We start from the raw sequence: 18,773 nt of genomic DNA on the forward strand, positions 1-18,773 counted from the left end.
CTTCTTCTTGGAAATCTAAGTCATTCTCTTCATCTCCATTATTGAAGTGGGGGACTTGCTATTCATGAAGTCTCACAACCAAATACTTTCAATTATTCCCTGTCACCGAACATGGTATTCTTTCTAAATGGTTGGAACTTCTTGATAATTTTTGCAACTGTACTGGAAATGAACATTTTCTTAAATTGCAAACAAAGCACATGCTAAGTAAACCTATGACTGAATTGACATGTAGATGTGATTTGTCTAGCTATCATAGTGTGTTAAAATGTGAGCACTTTGGACTTTAGCTACTGGCGTTAGAAGAGTAATTGATAGAGGAGTAGCCTCCTCTCCATAATACCTAACAGTTTTTCAAATTTGGGTAACTGGTAGCTCAGCAGTGTGATCTGTGAGAGGAAGGACACAACCAAGGTAAGCTCCAGGATTACCGTGTCTTTTTACCTGCAGGCACAGTTAGGAATGTGACACTGAAGGGAGAAAGACAAAAGTACAGTGGTCACACTGAGCTAAGAAGATGGAAAATAAAGTGCAGGACTATCAAGTTGGGCTGAATTTATAGTTCTGGATAAGGAGAGAAGAATATTCTGGACTCTGTAAGAAGTTACTTCAAATCTTTGGAACAGTACAAAGCCTTGCATATTTAGCTTTCATATAATGACAAAGAAGAGAATAGCATCCAAGTTATATCAAAGACTTCATAAAAAAAGAAAATTTTATTTATTTATTTTTAAAGATTTTATTTATTCAATTATACAAGCACTGGGTACAGTCAGAAGTGCGGGAGGGTGAAAGAATTCACCAGAGCCAGAGCGGGGAATAGAACAGGCAGACTGACGAAATACACTGCTGAGGGGAGCAGCGGGCGGCAGGAAGGGTCTGCGCGCCATGTGGGACCCTTGCCGGCAGCCGGGGATCGAACCGGCGCTGCAGAGGCTGCGGGCAGCTTCGCAGCCCAGCACACAACTGCTGCGCCACCAGGGGAGGCCCAGAAAAGAAAATTTTAGACCAGTATCCTTCATGAACAAAGGCATCAGCAAAATCCTTAATAAAATCTTAGCAAATCAAATTCAGCTATATGTGAAAAAACTAAAAATCATGACACTGCAGAAGTTTATCCCAGGAATGCAAGTCTGGATCAAAAATTCAAACTCAATCAGTGTACATCACAAAGACAGAATAGAAAAATCATATGGTTCACTTAATGGACAGAGATAATAAGAATTTGAGAAATTTCAACATCATTGTGAATTTTTTTTCAAAAACTCAGTAAACCAATAATAGAAGATTATTGCTTATGAAAGTAAAAGTCATCTTTTAAAAAAAGCTACTAATAGGATGATATTTAATATATAAAAGTTGAATGCTTGTTCTCTAAGAAACAATAAAAGAATTGCTGTTCTTTTAAAAGTTCTGATGATCATTGTTCTTGAGGTCCAAAAGAATGAAACAGGCAAGAAAAAGGAATGAAAGGTGAAAAATGTGGAAAGAAAATAGAAGTCTGTTTATTTATGGGTTAAAAAAATGTCTAAAAAAATTTTAAGAAAACTAAAAAATAAAACAAAGAGAAACCTATTTAATTATTGAATTTGGGGAAGTTCAACCACTGAGATCAATACAGAAAATTAAAATTCAATTTTATTTACATTTGTTTCAATCAGTGAATGAGTAGAAAATAAAACTTAAAAAATGCCATTGCTGGGCCTCCCCGGTGGCGCAGCAGTTGAGTGCTGGGTTGCGAAGCTGCCCGCAGCCTCTGTGGCTCCGGTTCGATCCCCGGATGCTCCCCGGCCACGGGAGGAGGGTCCTGCATGGCACGCAGACCTCTCCTGCTGCCCACTACTTCCCTCAGCAGTGTACTTTGGTCCTTCTGCCTGTTCTGCTCCCCGCTCTGGCTCTGGTGAACTCTCTCACCCTCCTGTGCTTCTGACTGTACCCAGTGCTTGCTTGTATAAATAAATAAATAAATAAATCTTTAAAAAAAAAAAGCCATTGCAATAGCACCAAAATATTTAGTGATAAATTTACCAAAATGTGTGTAAGAACTATAAACTCAAACCTAATAAATAAATAACTAAAGCATTGTTGAGATTATGAATAAGCCTAAATAAATATGATGGATTAGGAAACAGAATATTCACATTTCAATGATCTCCAAATTAATTTACAAATTAATGCATTCTGATTGCATGCAAATCCCAGAGGGCTCTTATTTAGAAAATGACAGGCTGATACTAAAATCTATATGAAAAAAATATACGGTCCCCAGCTAAAATAGTTAAATCAATCTTGGAAAAGAAAAACATAGGAGGTTATATAGTATCTGATTTCATGACCTACTTAAACCTGTTAATAAAGACAAAATTGTTTTGGACTAAAGATAGACAGTTTAATAGATCAGAATACTGAATACAAAAATAGTTCCACACTCATAGCAATATTTTTTTTTTTTGTGGATAAGTTGTCAAAAACATTCAACAATAAAGGAAAGATTTTTCAATGAGGCTAACAAAAACCACGAGTTTTTATATCAGAAAATAAAGTACTAAGCCTTAACCCATATCATGCTATCAAACAAATTAACTTGAAATGAGTCATAGACCTTATAAAAGAAAAAATATAAAATAAAGGCTGCTAAAACAGGATTTAGAAGAAACTAATAGAATGGACTTCATCAAAATTTTAAAGATGTTGTTCACCAAAAGAAAATAAGTTCACAAAATGAATAAAAATATTTCCAAGTCATATATACCTGACAAAGAATATCTATGTCTATATTTACATAGATACAGCTATACCATTGATCTATATCTATATATATCCTAAAGCTCATTAAGAACCCAGTAAAAAAAAAATGGGCCAAAGATTTTTTAATAAGCGCTTCACAAAAAGAACTATGTATTAATGGTCAATAAGTCCATAAAAAATGTGCTCAACATCATTAGTATCTGAGAAAAGTGAATTAAGAATGCAATCTGATACCATCACCACATGTTAGCATGGCTAACATGTTTGAGTTTGACAACTACAAAAGTTGACAAGGAAGTATAGCACTGGGAATTGCTAGCAGAAATGTAAAATGGTACATCTTTTAAAACAGGTTTGGCATGGTCTCAAAAAGTTCAACACAAGCCCTGCCATAGTCCCTACCAGTCTTCTATTATAACACAACTGCATGTTTAACCCTTTTACATTAGCTGCCTCGCCTTCAATACTTTGCTTTAACTGATCAGATGAAACAGTGCTATCAACAGAGCTATCCCATGAGTTCCTCTCGTTCTAGGCAATAGCCTACTCCTGTCATCTTCCTGATAAATTACACGGAATGCCTTGTCAATGAATTCAGCACAGGGTCCACATATAAAATGCATAAAGGCGAATACAGATCTCACCTCTGAATTTCAGCATTAGCTGGTCCAGACTAGAAGCCAGATAAAAAAATAAATCTGGGACACCTCTGTTACCACTGGTCTAGTGGATGAACTTATCACTTCATATACATGAGGCTGTTCATATTAAACTATTCAGAGCAGGGTCTTCTATGGAAGTGGAAGTACTCAAGCTCTGCCTCACTCCTGAAGGAAATATCATAACTGATTGTTCTAGTATTATTCACCTGACAATAAGCTACTAATTTATGTCATTCTCCATGATTGTTTCCCAAACGCACGGCTCAGAGGATAAGTCCCACAAAATGCTCCATACTTTAAAGAATCTGGAGTCAAACATATTTAGCCAATTCTGTCCACTCTATTTCAAGCCCCCTGCAGATAGTCATAACAAATATTTATGTGTTAAAGACCCTAGGGGTCCTGAACTGTATAGTAACAAATGATTTTATTTAAACTAGATTTTTATGGTACTTACTTGAGTTTTAAAAGTCCCTGTCAAATAATACCTATGAAAATCTTGTGGAAATAATAAAAGCTAACATCTGTTGAGCATTTAAAGCTGTATATAAGCCCTATTTTGATGCCAGTTGTGAAGAACACTTTAAAACAACCTGAAGAGGTAACAGCGTTACATTTCCCACTTTATCACTTTTAACTGTTTCATTAAGGTAATGTTGGTTTATAACACTGTTGTGGGTTTTTTTTTAAGATTTATTTTATTTATTAAGAACTGGGGTGTAGGCCAAAGGTAAAGGGGTGAGGGGTGGTAAGAGGATTCACCAGAGACACAGTGGGGAGCAGAAAAGGCGGACTGACTGAAATACATGGCTGAGAGGAGCAGTAAGAGAGACAGGAGAGGTCTGCTGTGCCATGTGGCTGGGGATTGAACTATTGCTGCAGTTGGTTGCCAATAGCAATAGCTTCACAGTACTGAGACAACCCCTTGTGCCACCAGGGTGGTGCCAACACTGTTATGTTTTAAGGGTATAAGTTCAAACCTCTTCAAGTGTGTGTTATCACCCTGGGCCTACCACCAAATTACCAAATCGCCACCATAATATTTTGCCTATTTTAAAGACAAAGACATTGAAACTCCGAGCACTTCAGAGACTTTTGTAGATCATAGAAATTGGGAAGCACTGAAATCAGGATTCCAACGTAGGCCATCTGAGTCTGAAGCACAAATAATGAATTGAAGTACCACAAAGAGAGTTAACAGTGTTCTTAAAAATTAACACTGGGAAGCACTGCCTTCTGGCAAGTGGTTTAGTCTTTGTTTACACTGACTTCTGAGGAGCAGAAGCCATTAACTCTCTAGAACTGATCCACTTAAGTCAGGTCTTTACTCTTTATTTTCTAAACTGTTAAAAATGTAAAGTGGAGTCTGTTATCACAGCTTTAGAAAAAGGTTTAAGTTGCATGGCAAAATGTGTCATGATTTAACTTTTGCTTTTTTAATTTTGATATAAATTTTGGCACTACAATCCAGCATGATTCTGAATGATGTGACTCCATATGTGATAAATCATCTTTATCTTTTTCCTGATTCTTGAAAAATGTTCTTAAAGGGATGGTGTGTGGTTCTGTGTTAGGTTAGCAACCCCAAAATAATTTTAGACACAGTCAGTTTCAGAAGAAATAGTTCACATGGGAAAGTTTTACAATTTTTATTTACTATAGAAAAAATACCATAGTATCAACAAAAAAATCACCTCTAAATCATATTAAGTCATAGTTTCATTTAGCAATTTGGTTAGTGGTATGTTATAAACCTGCTTGAATACTGATAGATAGTATTTAAAATAATCATTTTTTAAATTATATTTTTGAGAAATTTTTAAATCTTATTTTTTGCATATAAATTGTCATTTATAATGTTTCTTTAATATATATATAATACTTCTAAGAGTATTTGCTCTTAAGAATATTGATTTGCATATAATTCTTTTTTGTGCTATAGTTATTTTTTTCAGGAAGAATTTCCAAAGTATTAAGTCATATAGTATGATAATTTTTATGAGTCATGAACTCTAACATCAATTATTTTTAAAAGATTCTTTACAGTAATCTCTCCAAAAATATGTGACTCTACTATTTTTAATATATATTTGTTAACTTTGAATATTTCCTTTTTATCTTTGATGACTATGTATAGCATTATGTCTTATTATAATAATATGGATATTTTAGTCACATTTGGGCACTAATTTACTAAAACTACAAGAAACAACATTCACATAGATGTAAATTTTCTTTCAATTTTGATTCATTACTGAGGATCAGATGTGCTAGGTGCTGGAGCTCTTCTCAATTTCTCTGTTTTCCTTTATTCACCAAAATGCTACATTTGAAGTTCACAGATTTGTCTGCTGAATGCATCCATTACCTTTCTGTTTCACCTTCGCCGCTTTGTCAACCTCCCCTTTGTCATTTCTAGCATGGCAGACATAGCTACGCTTGAGATCCTCAGCAGTAACTTTCTTGATGCTCAAAATCTGAGTTCTTGTTTCATCTTCTGTTTGAGAAAGAATTACACTAGAAATAGAGGAAAGAATCAAGGTATTAGTGAGACTCAAGTTCTATGACAAGTAGACCGTCAAAGAGCACCCAGGAAGGTCAGATAGAATATCAATAAGCTATGTTGCCTGTGAGCCAAAGGTTACAAAGGAGAATAGCTTCTAGATTCCAATACTATTGTTTATCACCTATGCTACACAAAATCCCAATGTCTAGATTAATCCCAGGATTATATGATATATCCCATACTAAAATGCCTCCTTTCTTCAGCCTTCTGAGGCAGGATGCTGTATAACAAGAAGTAGTTTAGAAAGAAGCTTCTGAGGCCAAATCTACTTGGGTTTTGATCCAGGCTTTGCCACTTAACTGGTCACATACTTTGGGCAGGTAACTAATCTTTTCATATCATGTGTTCCTCTTGGAAAAAAGAGAAAAGTAGCAACTGCTAATTTTAGAATTCTGAGGGTTGAGTATGTTAATAAGAAAATATTAGAATGATGCTTAATAAATATTCACATTCGCTATTCTTTACCCATGGCAAACAGATGATGCATTTCAGGTTTGCACAGATTACTTTATTATTAAATACTGAACCCTCAATATTATATCCTAACATATATAATGGAGAAATCTCAGAGCAGATAAATTTAGTGAAAATAGCATCCAAAGCTCAGCAAGTCAGAAATTAAGTGCTTTGGGTCCAAGATCAAGATTCAAAATCCCTTCAAATGTCTTTGCTTTTTCAAGAGGGGAAAAATGCCTCTTTTTTATAGTTGACTGCTATCTAGCAGTCTGATGAGGCTTATGATCAGTCCTGAGAAGTTCATTAAGGGCTGTGATGGGTTTAGCTTAAGCTTAACTGCACTGCTCAATTATGAACAGTGAGTACATGTTTTCTATAATAGCTGGGGTGAACAGCATGACTTTCATTATTCATTCATTATTATTATGAGGTTAGAAAGTATAATGTTCATAATTCTTGAAATGATCAATAATTCTCCCTCTGTGCCTCCAGCCACATCTTTCATCAAAGCCTTCTACAAAATCTGCTTCAGTTTCAGGGAATTCCTTCTGTACCTTTGAATATGTTCTGCTTCTCTAACCTCTAGGCCTTTGCACATGTTGTTCCTTTTACCAGGAACATTCTTCCCATTTCTTTAGTTACTACCCATCCTTTAAATCTGTATTTAGGTACTGTGTCATCTGAGAAACATTAGCTAATTCCCTAAAACTGCCTAGAATCCCCAGATAAATTTCCGCAGAATACTCAATACTTTCCACTTACTGTATTTATCTCATTATATTGAAATTTCTTCTCTATAATTTATTATCCCCTAAAGTCTACCTAATTAGGAACTAAGGACCTTGCCTGATGCAGATGAAATATTTGTAATTTTTGTAAAATGTCTTGGTTTACAGTAGAAAAGAAATAACTTTTCAGTTCTATAAGTTCAAGTAGTCTAAGATCTATTTGCACACCAGTCATAAGCTTAAGGTCTTAAACTGCTCTGCCACACAGTCAGGTGTAAATTTTTATTAATTATTGCAGTAAACCAAGTGCACTTTTACATTGGTATGCTTCGTTTATAGAGGGATCTTTTGTTTCATTGAAACTTTCTTCCTGTTAATGCAACCCCCTTTAAATAAAATCATGTTTATTTAAGAATAAAATGAAGTAGCTAGTTAAAAGAGTGAATTATAGTGCCACCCTATGCACTGTTACCATAAACTGTAATGATCATACATATTTTTGCTCAATATTAAAAAATAATGATCAATTACACATATGACATGCAAGTTATGTGAATTAAGAAACAAGAGGAGGAGATAAGAAAAAACATGCTCACGGCAAGAGAAGAAAGTGAACCATTATCAGAGGCACAATTACAGAAACCCATACTCCAGACTCAAGAAAGAGCAGGGCCACACTAACAGGTTTTCCTTTGTTTTCAACTGTATGCTGTAGCCTTTTCATTCTTATAAGATAATCATTCCATCTACTTTCAAGGGGTTGTCATAAATGTGTGCATTTGCTGGGTTTATGACAATGGTGTGCTATGCCCTAGGCAGAGACTGATGAAAATTCTCTGCCATAACATAGTAATTCAATTCTGGACTTTCCACTGCAAACCTGGTAATCCTGTATAGGATGTAATCATGAAAGACCTCAGAATCTTGTTGACTTTTAATTGATAGGCAGAAATGAATTTTTCCCTTGATTAGTATATACCAGAGAGCACTAGAGTGAGGGACAAAATATACTAGAGAGCACTAGAGTGAGGGACAAAAGTTAGTCAGGCCCTCGCCTGTGTCAATGATACCTTTCATTCACAGTTACATCAATAGTGGTGTCCTCTGGCTTTTTTCCATCAATAGTCCACCAAACCTCATTGCGAGAGTCCTTCAGGAAAGTGAAATAAACTTTACAGGGGATGAGAAGCTCTTCTCCTAAAAGGAAAAAAAAAACAAAAACAAGTCAACCCATCAGTTTGCAATCTTCACATCAGGATATCTGATTGGTACACTATTCCATGTGATTAATTAGAAACTGCACAAGTTACATGTAACTAAAACCTACACCTGACTAATTTTCAAGTGGACTTCCATAAAGAATACACCATACTTCATTCTAAAACAAACTAAACCAAGAAAAGAAAGCCTGAAAATTTTTATAACATTACTAGAATGATTTTCTTTTAATATAATCTATATAAACAATTTTTATAATTTATGTAATACAATTTAAAATGACAGTATTTCTCCAAAATGTTAAAGTGATCCATTTTTGGTTTCTGGTTCTGATGATGTTTGAACTGGGATGTAGGCCAGAGGGGTGTGTGTGTGTGTGTGGGGGGGGCGATAGGATTCACCAGAGACAGAATGCGGAGCAGAACAGGTGGATCTACTGAAATACACTGCTGAGGGGTGAGACAGGAGAGGTCTGCTTTGCCATGTGAGACAGCTCCCTGCCTGGGGATCGAACTCATACCACAATGGCTGGTGGTAGCTTGATAGTGCTGAGACTTAAACACCTGTGCCACCAGAGAGGCCCTGATGATGCTTTTTAACCCTAAACCTCTATGAACTATTCTTCTCTTTTATCATTTCCATAATGAACAACGGTGACTAAGGAAAGCTTCACCAGATCTCTGCTCCTTGCCAAGGGGAACATGTGGTGATGTCATCTCTGAGAAGAGTGGCCAGGCAGGCCATAAGGATGCATTCAAAAAGTTTAAAGATATGTTACAAATGGAAAATTGCACCATATGGTTCTGAGATGTAACATGGGTTTAGGATCCCATTATTACCCAGAAAATGGTATTAATGATAGTAATAATAATAAACTACTGAGAACTTTGCATAATTCACTGCACTAAATATTTTTGTAATTACTGTCTTATTTAATTTTAACAAATTACTATGAGATATTTTTAAAATTCATGCTTTATAGATGCAAAAACAAGCTTAAAGATACTACATGCCATTCCTAGATCACATTGTTAATATCTGGCAGATCAGGAGTTGACCTAGATGTAACTGCTATTCCAATTTTCCCAAGACAATTCTGTATTATGCTTGCTTTCCTAGTTGGTTATTAAAACCAACTACTTTCTATCTCAAAAATGACTGGGTGGAGGTGATAAAGTATACTGTCATCCTAATTTGAGCTCAGGTTTGTCTCACTGAGTGGTCATACTCTTATTTTCTCTTCCAGTATATGGTTCTTAAGTCTTCTCTTCTTTCAGTTTTCTATATCAATATGTAGGGAGATAAAGTGAACTTGGATTCAGCACTGCTTTTGTAATCACACATAAAAGACAGATGAAACATTTGGATGATTGATTAAGGATTTACCATGCAATCAGAAAGAACGTTCATATTACTATCTAAAGTCACTAGTAATTCTAGGAAATTTGGTCCATTTGGTCTTGGCAGGTCCCTTAGTGTACTCTTTGTTTTTTGATGTATTTTATTTCACTACTGTACGTTTTTTAACCTTAAATGTGAATTTTTATTTCATTTTTAAGTAAATATTTATTGGCTTACAGACTATGTAAATTTTATTATAGTTTCATGCCTCTATGTGCAAAAGCCTTACCATGTCCACCACCAAATTTCTAGTCTAATTTCCATTATCAGACTGTCCCCTCTACCCTTTCCTTGTTCTTTGATTTTTTGCAAGGAAGCTCACTATTTGAAACCTTATTTTAAATTTGGGTGGGGTGTGGCAAAGGTGTTGCTGTTCTCCACCTGTTTTGCCCACATCTCTCTTTGGTATTTTTTTTTCACATTTCACCTTATTTATTGGATTTGTACTAAAGGAGATAGTGAAAGGAAGAAAGAATTTAAGAGTCAAAACACATAAAAGACAGTAGAGATAGGAAAATCAAACCAACAGGGGAAAATGGAGTAGAGTCAGAGGGAGACTTGCCCACCTTTCAACATCAAATCAAGAAATCTGGGGTAAAGCAAAGGATCAGGGGAGAGAAGAAACAGATGTTGTCTTCAGTCTGTCTGTCTTTAGTACATCTTAAAAAAAAAAACATTCTTCTAATACCTCTCACTGGGTTGGGAGTGAATTTATTGTAAAGAATATAGAAAAGGTCAAACTTTCCTTCTTTCAACTTAACTGTGGGAGGCTTTGAGTCAGAAAAAGCACAAATTAGGCCTTATTTGGTCAGTTACAAATGATTTTTGTCTAGACTCGGACAGCCACAGTAATCACTTGGTAGAGTTCAGAATCAGGAGTATTGTTATATCAGTTGTTATCTATTAAATTCACAGTCCTGCCTCCAAACCCAAGCCCCTGCTGAAGATTTAGAGGTATCTTGTGAAGATTAAGAGATGTCTTGTGCTTATGTTGCAGTCTTGGCAAACCAAAGTCTTGTGCAACTTGAAGACTGCATCCTGATTAGTCATCACTAATCAGGAGAGGAAAACTGCTAGCAGTGGAAGAAGGGACAGCTGTCTAGAGAGGCAGAGCCTCTGCACTGCCCACGAGATAGATGAACTAACTCTTCCCATGGCTGTCTTGGCTTAGACATTTTATTTCAATTCTCATGTTCCTATCCAGTGGCACTATATTCTCATTGTTGACTTAAGTGACATTTTATTCCTCGTATTTAAGAGAATCTACTAAAAATCAGAGACATAGTTATCATTACCAGGTTCTTTTTCGTAGGTGACACGATCATTAGGTGAATAGAACTGAGGGGGGAATGCATCGTTAGGAGATCCTGTGCGAGAGAGAACAAGGACAAGGGAAGATGATGATAATTGTGTAGGTTTTATCCCTCATACCCCATTTCAAAAACCTACTCTTCCATTAAGCCTTTCCCAACTTTCTGGTGTAGGTTTTTAAATTTTTCATAGGAGGGCCCACAGTTCAATATATGCTTAATTACAACACTTCATTTGCTATAAACAAACATGACATGTTGAGCATTATTCATTTTCAGGACAGAATGTTTAACCAGTGTTTTTGCATTTGAAATTTTACATGAGTAGGTTTTTCATTCTACATAATCATTTATTTTGTGTCCAACGTGTTTCTTTTCCACATATTGCTCCTCAATGTGTCAACTGTCTAGTATCAACAATTAAATGAATGGATAAGTATATGGACTATTCATAAACATCATTTTGATGTCAGCATGCAAATCTACGTGTATAGTGATGTATAGTGATCAGTTTAAGTTCACTAAAGGGTTATTATTTTTAATAGTCTATATCCTTACATTGAAAGAAAAATACCCTGTAAAGGTTCTACAGTATAATCTTTAAGAGCATGAACTCCAGAGATTTAATGACCAGGGTCCTAATCCTGACCTAGCCACAACACATACTAACCATATGACTCTGATTTACAGTAAACTTTTGAAACACTAATTTTTCCTGACTCTAAAATGAGGATAATTAAACTCATCACAAGTTCATTATAAGGATTAAGTAACAATTTAAAAAAATCTGTTACTGGTATATAATAAGCACTCAATATTTTAGCTTTAAAAAACAAACCAGTGTTGCCTGAAAATTGGGTAAGAACCCTCCCCCAGTATCTGTATATGTGAACTTCCATATCTATAAATCAGAGTGAACAAAAAGGTCTTTTTCTACTTTTGCAAAAATGGGTATAGTTAAGTGTATAATTATTATAGGAACAATTTTTGAGATGAGTGTAAGCTTATATTATTCATTTGAATTTAAAAGTTCATTTATATTAGGTTCTAAATTTAGTCTGAATTTACTCCTGAATCAGTTCTTAACTTACCATTATTTTGAAAGTAAACAGAGAAAAGTGATTACAAAATCATTTGATTTGAATCTTATTTGTATAATGTTAAAACCTCCCTCTTAATCTATGCCAAATCTGATGTCAGAACAGTGAAAAAAAAAGTCTTGAGCAAAGAGTCAGAAACCTGAGGTTTGGAATCACCTTTACTAACTCATGGAGTGTCCTGAAATAGGTTACTTTCTGTCACTGGACTTCAATGATTCCATCTATTTAAAGATGGTGTAGGACAAAATCTTTCTGTGACATGCTCTTATTTTTAGCACAGTGGTTTTTAGGTTTCTCCTCTAATTACCACCTTCCCTACACTAGTTCTCTTGATTTAGGTTTTGATAGGAGTCTTCGACTCTTCTTAGATGTTGTCCTTTTCATTTCCCTCATTCTCTACACCCTCACTGCAGAGAATAGTAGGACACTAAGAACAAATACCTTCAGCATTAGCTACTTCAGTTCTAATGCCCAGAAAGGCATAGTTCACTTAACTCAAGCTAATATTGTGACAATAATATTAACTCCTACTGTTCACTGAGTCTGTACTGCCTGCCTGGAACTCCATCATTATAATATATGTATAATTTCTAACATTCTCAGCTATACTTAATATTAGGTATTACTCGGGGACTGAAGTCTTGATCAAAGTCAAAAATGCTTAAAAATGGCAGTGGTATAAGTTGAACACAGACATTTTGGCATTCTCTTCATTACCTAAGCTGCTTCATTCACTCACATATTCATTCAATAGCCAATAGTACTGAATGCTTACTATATACATGGGATTGCTGAACACTCTGGAGTTAATAGAGTGAATAACAACAAAAAATAAGTCTCTTTTCACTCAGATTTACCTACTTGTTTGTAACAGACTTTTAAGGGACAGAATGAGATTTCTGTATTTTTATTTCATGCACGTAAGGCAAATCATGCTTACCTACCACCTTTACAGTCAGAGTCCTGGTTAAATGGAAGGTCCTCCCATTTTCTGGATATGTGACAACACATGTATAATCTCCGTTATTTGAAACCATAGCAATGAAAAAACTCAAATTCATGCCTTCAGGTACTACATTAATAAAGTTCTCTACTTTATTACAGTCCTAGAAGGGAAAAAGAAAGACACATACTACTTTGATATATGTATAGAAAATAAACACACATGAACATCCAATTTTGCATAGAACATTCAATATTTATGCTGGTTGAACATTTTATAAAACTATTTTTGATGATCTGCAAAGAATGAATGCAATAACTTTCATTACCTTTTCTGAAAAAATTAAAATTCTGAATTGAGATAGGAAACATAAGTGTAATATCCAATATTTGAATTCCTGGAATCCATGTTAACAGTGAAGAACAGTCAAAGTTCTCAAAAATGACTAAAGCAACTTAAGCAATTGCATGCTCTATTATTTAACAAAACAAGTATTTTTTTTGTTTTGTTTTTCTATGTTTCTTCACTGATTGCATCAATTCATAAATTCAGTCACTCTACTCCACAAGCTGTGCTCTAATTTAGATGTCTGTGTTTGGCATTCTTGCTCATTTTACAGAATTCACTATCAGTGATTTTTACTTTTCTTTATTTTGTCTTTTACTTATATCTTTTATAATTGAGTATTACACTCTAAAAATAAGATATTTTATGAGGCTCACTCAGAATTAATTTAGTAACTAATCTTAAAAAATTTCCGTCCAACTCATATTGTCATGTAACTGCTGATTTTTAAAATTTTAATATTGAAATAGTCTGTTCAACACAACTAGAATTCTGTTTTGGATTTCTTAGCCCAATTAATTGTAATAATTATGTTTTTCTTTTAGAGGAAAAAAAACTAACATATCACCTATGACAAAATACATGTTGAAAATTACTGTTAGAAAAACTTTGCGTTTGTTATTTTAAAGATTAATAATTCATTAATGACAAAAATGATGAGATTATATGTAGTTATTTAGATCTTTAAAATTCTGGAAGACTATTACTGTCTTGTAATTTCAATAGTCTATATCCACCACATATTTAACGTTAATTCTTATGTACTTAGTTTTCTTACTTCAATTCCTAACATGTATTTTGAAATATGACTATTACCCTAAGTGGCACATTTCATAATTTTTTGTCACAGGAAATATGTCATTTATGAATAACACTAGTTTTTGATTTATGCAGATGATCATTAACAGGAAGTTGATATATGCTCAATTAAGTTAGTCTCTGAATTCAATTTGTCCTGTTTTGATAAGCACTGCTTCTAGACATTTATCACATCAGCAAAAGATTTTAATACTCTTTTTTAAAAAATGTCTTTTCTTTCTTTAAGATTTATTTATTTATGCATACAAGAGCTGGGGTACAGACCAGAGGTGTGGGGGTGGGGTGGGGTGAGAGGATTCACCAGAGACAGAGTGGGGGACAGAACAGGCAGATTGACTGAAATGCACTGCTGAGGGAGCAGTGGGCAAGTCAGGAGAGGTCTGCTGTGCCATGTGGGCAGCTCCCTGGCTGGAGATTGAACTCGTGCTGCAGTGATTGAGGACAGCCTCATAGGCTGCGCCCCAACCCCTGCACCACCAGGGAGGCCCAGACTTTAATACTCTTAAGTTACCACAAAGTATAAGGCCATATAGGTCTATACTCATAATGAATTCATGTCACATTTGGTTTAAAACGAATTTAGACTACCTATAGAACTTCTTTTGATTTTTGTGGCATCTTTCATTGAAGCAAGTTCAAAGCTATTTTCTTCTCTCATTTGTTAGCTAAGCCATTCTTAATCCCTATGAAGTAGACAGATCAGACTAAATATGCTCTAAATTTACAAGTGGAAAAAATATAACAGATAAAGAGATATCCTAGACTCAATTTCTCTGACAGATGAATAAAGATCTTTAACTAGCTTTCAAATGAAGAATGAGTAACTTTCTTCCAAAGTGAGTTGAGGCTAGAAAAATTATACTGAATCATGCACTTATCTGTACTCCATCATCTTATCCAATTCTTATTTCAATATAGAAAGTTGTCCATTTTATAGATGAAGTTTCAAAGGCCTGTAAAAGTTAATTGCCAATGCCATAAGCTTAGGCAGAGCCAGAACTGCAATTTGAATTTAGGTTAACCTGTCTCGAGGTTTTTGCTTTGAATCCCACCTGATACTATCTCTCCACCCTACCCCGTGGTCTTGTATACATACCATTCCTGGGGCCAATCCCAGTGTTAAAAATGTTATATGGCTCTATCACTGATGTGCCAAAATCTCACAGTGGTGTATGTTTGCTTTTTCATTTGTTGTTGATCTGAAAAAGCACACTTAGCAGGCTGACACTTAGCATGAATGCATTGAAAGGAACTCTTTTCTGATTTGTCACATATTATTTGTGCAAAGACTATTTAAAATACATTGCTTTACTCATGCAATTTGCAGCAACATGGATGGAGCTGGAAGGGATCATGCTCAGCGAAATAAGCCAGAAAGAAAAAGAAAAATACTGGATGGTCTCACTCAGCAGGAATTTAGAAAACCTAAATAAGGGACCAGGAAAAAGAATAACTATAAGAAAGAAAAAATCAAAATCAACAAACAACTATAAACCAGAGACACACTATGGGGGGGGAAGGAACGATTGGGGTCAAAATAAGGGGGGTGCAATTGTATGAGGAATATGAAAATAAAAAATAAATAAATAAATAAAATACATTGTTTTATAATTCATGGTAAGTACTACTAATATACAGTGATTCTGACTCTTGTCTTTTCATCTATCATTCACCCTCAGGTATTAATCAATAAAGCATGTGCAAGGCACTATTTGCGTTTCTGAGAAAACAGCATTAAATGAAACAAAGGGTCAAGCTCATGGGCTTATCATTAACAGAGAAATGGAATCAGACACATATACATAGTAAAGAAAAATATATAAAATGGGTATGTGTTCATTTTTTGCTAGCGTCCCCTTTTTCTTCATCTTCTTGCAGACCCATGAGAATGGACCTGGAAATTTGGGGCTGAATATATTTAAGGTTATTCATTAGGCATATGTATTGCCTGCACAAGTTTGCTTTGTCTTGAGATTTTCTCTTTTTCAATAAGTCAGGAGAAAAATGCAGGCAAGGGAAATTTTCTTGGAGCTGTTTTAGCTAGAAAAATATTTCAAATTGAGAAATATTCCATAGAAAGCAATCGGGAAGTGTGAAGTCTGATCTACTATTCAGAAAAAGGTGACCATTCAAAGTTGTTAAATAACTAGTTTTAACCTACAGAAATTAAAAGAAAAAAGCTGTTTCAAAGTTATTGGAACACAGTATTTTATAAAAGGAAATGAAGGGAATATTTCCCTTCAAGAATATACTCAGCATATTATTATTTCAAAATCATTTGCTTGCAACCCAGAAAGAGAAAAAAAAAAAATCTGAACAAAGATTAAGATACGCAAAGAACAAGAAACACTATTTCCTAATACAAGAAGTAGGTTAACTGTAAATGAATTTACACATGTTAAAATGAAGCAAACAAAACTAGATGAGTCATTCTTTTAGCTGGCCCATCACTTCCTCATTTTCCTCCAAAGGGAGAAGTTAAACAGGAGAGCAACTTCTCAACCACATAATGATTGCCGTGGTAACTCACCACTCCATACATGTATGTATACATAAGGAAGTGCTGGAGAAATGACTTTGACATCCTTGAGAAGAGTTAAGTTGTTTGGTGAGCATGGGTGTGGGTGGGGGATGAAACAGCCAGAGAAAGGGCAAATATTTCCATTCAATAAGGCTACACTGCTTAGAGAACTGTGAGGGCACAAAAAGGGAAAAGACACAGTTCCCAAATGATAGGTGCATACAATTTAGTGAAAGATTACAACAAATACTATAAAAGGCAGGGGTTTAGAAGAGGGAAGAAAATCAAACAGAAAACATTTAGAAAAACTTCACTGAGAAGCAAGATTTGGATCAGATCTTAAAGGGTAAGTAGAATAGTAACAGCTATTCAGAGGAAAAACTTGCAAAGCAACACTCCAGGCACAAGGAAAAAAGTGGACAACTGACCCTTGCATCTTTCTAGCACTATGACCTTATGTTATTACTGAACTAACTTTATTATAATAACTTCATTCTCTGGAATATTGACACCTATGGGAACAACTGTATCTGAATGGCCAGCAATTTGCCTATTATTTGATACATGGTAAATACTCAATACATTGGCATTGCATGATAAAAATGTATGAATGAGAGAAGCAAAGACACTAAGCATGGAGTAGAAATTTCATGTGTTTGCAAATGATAAGAAGGCAAGACTATGGAGCAGAAGATGTGGGATGAGTCCGTTGTTGGGTAAGTAGGGAAAAAGAGAGTAAGAATAGAGAGTTTAACTAAGAAATAAAGTGAGAACAGTTAGGAATATCTATTGACATTTTTTCAACCAAGAGGAAGCTGGTATAAAATGTCTGCTACTTGGTCACCAAAGTCTCTTAAAATTTCTGTAAAAGAATCACAGTGAACAGAGACACATCATCTAATGTTTAGGCAACAGGTATTTACCAAATCTTTCCTCCATGTCAGCCATTGTGTTAGGAGGTGGACATACAGTAGCCAGTAAAAACAGAAATGGTGCTTATTGTCCTGAAATTTTCTAGTCCAATCTAATTATTTCATCAATTCCTAAATACAAAGTATATTGGCTCAGTTTTGTGATAAGTAACTTAACTTAGTATTCAAGGGAAAGGAAAAGAAAGAGGTAGCTCCCTAGTAAAAAGAAAAATGCAATTATTTTAGGAACAAAGATGAGATAAGAATTAAGTGCTATCCAAGTACAGAGTAAGTGATTTGTCCAGCCTAATTCAGTCTCAAGGTTTCACAGATATTTGAACTGGATTTAAGGTTAAAGGGTAAATCCTTGGTTCTCAGAATTCTTGAAACCACATGAAAAGATTGTGTGCTTTATGTGCATATATGGAACTGTGTGTGCATATATGGAACTATAATGTGAAAGAAGTATGTTTGTGTGGCATATATGGAACTACACTGTGAAAGAAATATGACACGCACTTTCTTCACATCAAACATTAAAAATCACTACACAAGGACTATAGGAAAATGAAAGAGATAAATTACCAGCCTAAGTTGCCAACTAAATTGAAGCAAGAACTTTAAGCACAAAGTTTATTACATAGACCTTGGACTAACTCCTCAACAATATGAGCTTTGCCATCATGAAGGTCAAGCCTGGTACTTATTCAGAAATGTGGGGTTTCTTGATGGAACTTTGTCAGAAAAAGCACAGATTCTCCTACTTTCTGAGAGATTTATAAACAAAATCCAATCCATTCTCACTATTTCCACACTGAAAATTAAGGGTGAAGTTACTATTTTAATTTTAATGATCACACTGGGTGAAAAGACTACCAACATTTTTGCAAATTGATTTCTGGAATGGTATCCATTCTGCTAAAGGCCAGTTGAGAATATTTTAGCAACTGCTATCAATGTAATATCCAGATACCCAGTAAATATGATTCTTCTGATTATCAAAAGAAGAGGAAAACTGCCTTAATTTTATAAACATCTCAAGATG

At 34.8% G+C, this 18,773-nt stretch overlaps 1 protein-coding gene across 4 annotated transcripts in view; it reads right to left on the bottom strand.

The window, feature by feature from the left end:
* Positions 1-18,773, bottom strand: part of IL1RAP (interleukin 1 receptor accessory protein) — a gene marked incomplete at both ends in the record, with an annotated part of 82,657 nt that overhangs the window by 18,956 nt on the left and 44,928 nt on the right. For all 4 annotated transcript variants that reach the window (XM_084231723.1, XM_084231722.1, XM_084231725.1 and 1 more), the window contains 4 exons: positions 5,779-5,927; positions 8,231-8,357; positions 11,075-11,146; positions 13,130-13,295. In XM_084231723.1, coding sequence (XP_084087849.1) covers positions 5,779-5,927; positions 8,231-8,357; positions 11,075-11,146; positions 13,130-13,295 — 514 coding nt within the window. The remainder of the gene's footprint in view (positions 1-5,778; positions 5,928-8,230; positions 8,358-11,074; positions 11,147-13,129; positions 13,296-18,773) is intronic.

The sequence above is a fragment of the Talpa europaea genome, assembly GCF_964194135.1.
Source record: "Talpa europaea genome assembly, chromosome: 4".
NCBI classification, from domain to species: Eukaryota; Metazoa; Chordata; class Mammalia; order Eulipotyphla; family Talpidae; genus Talpa; species Talpa europaea.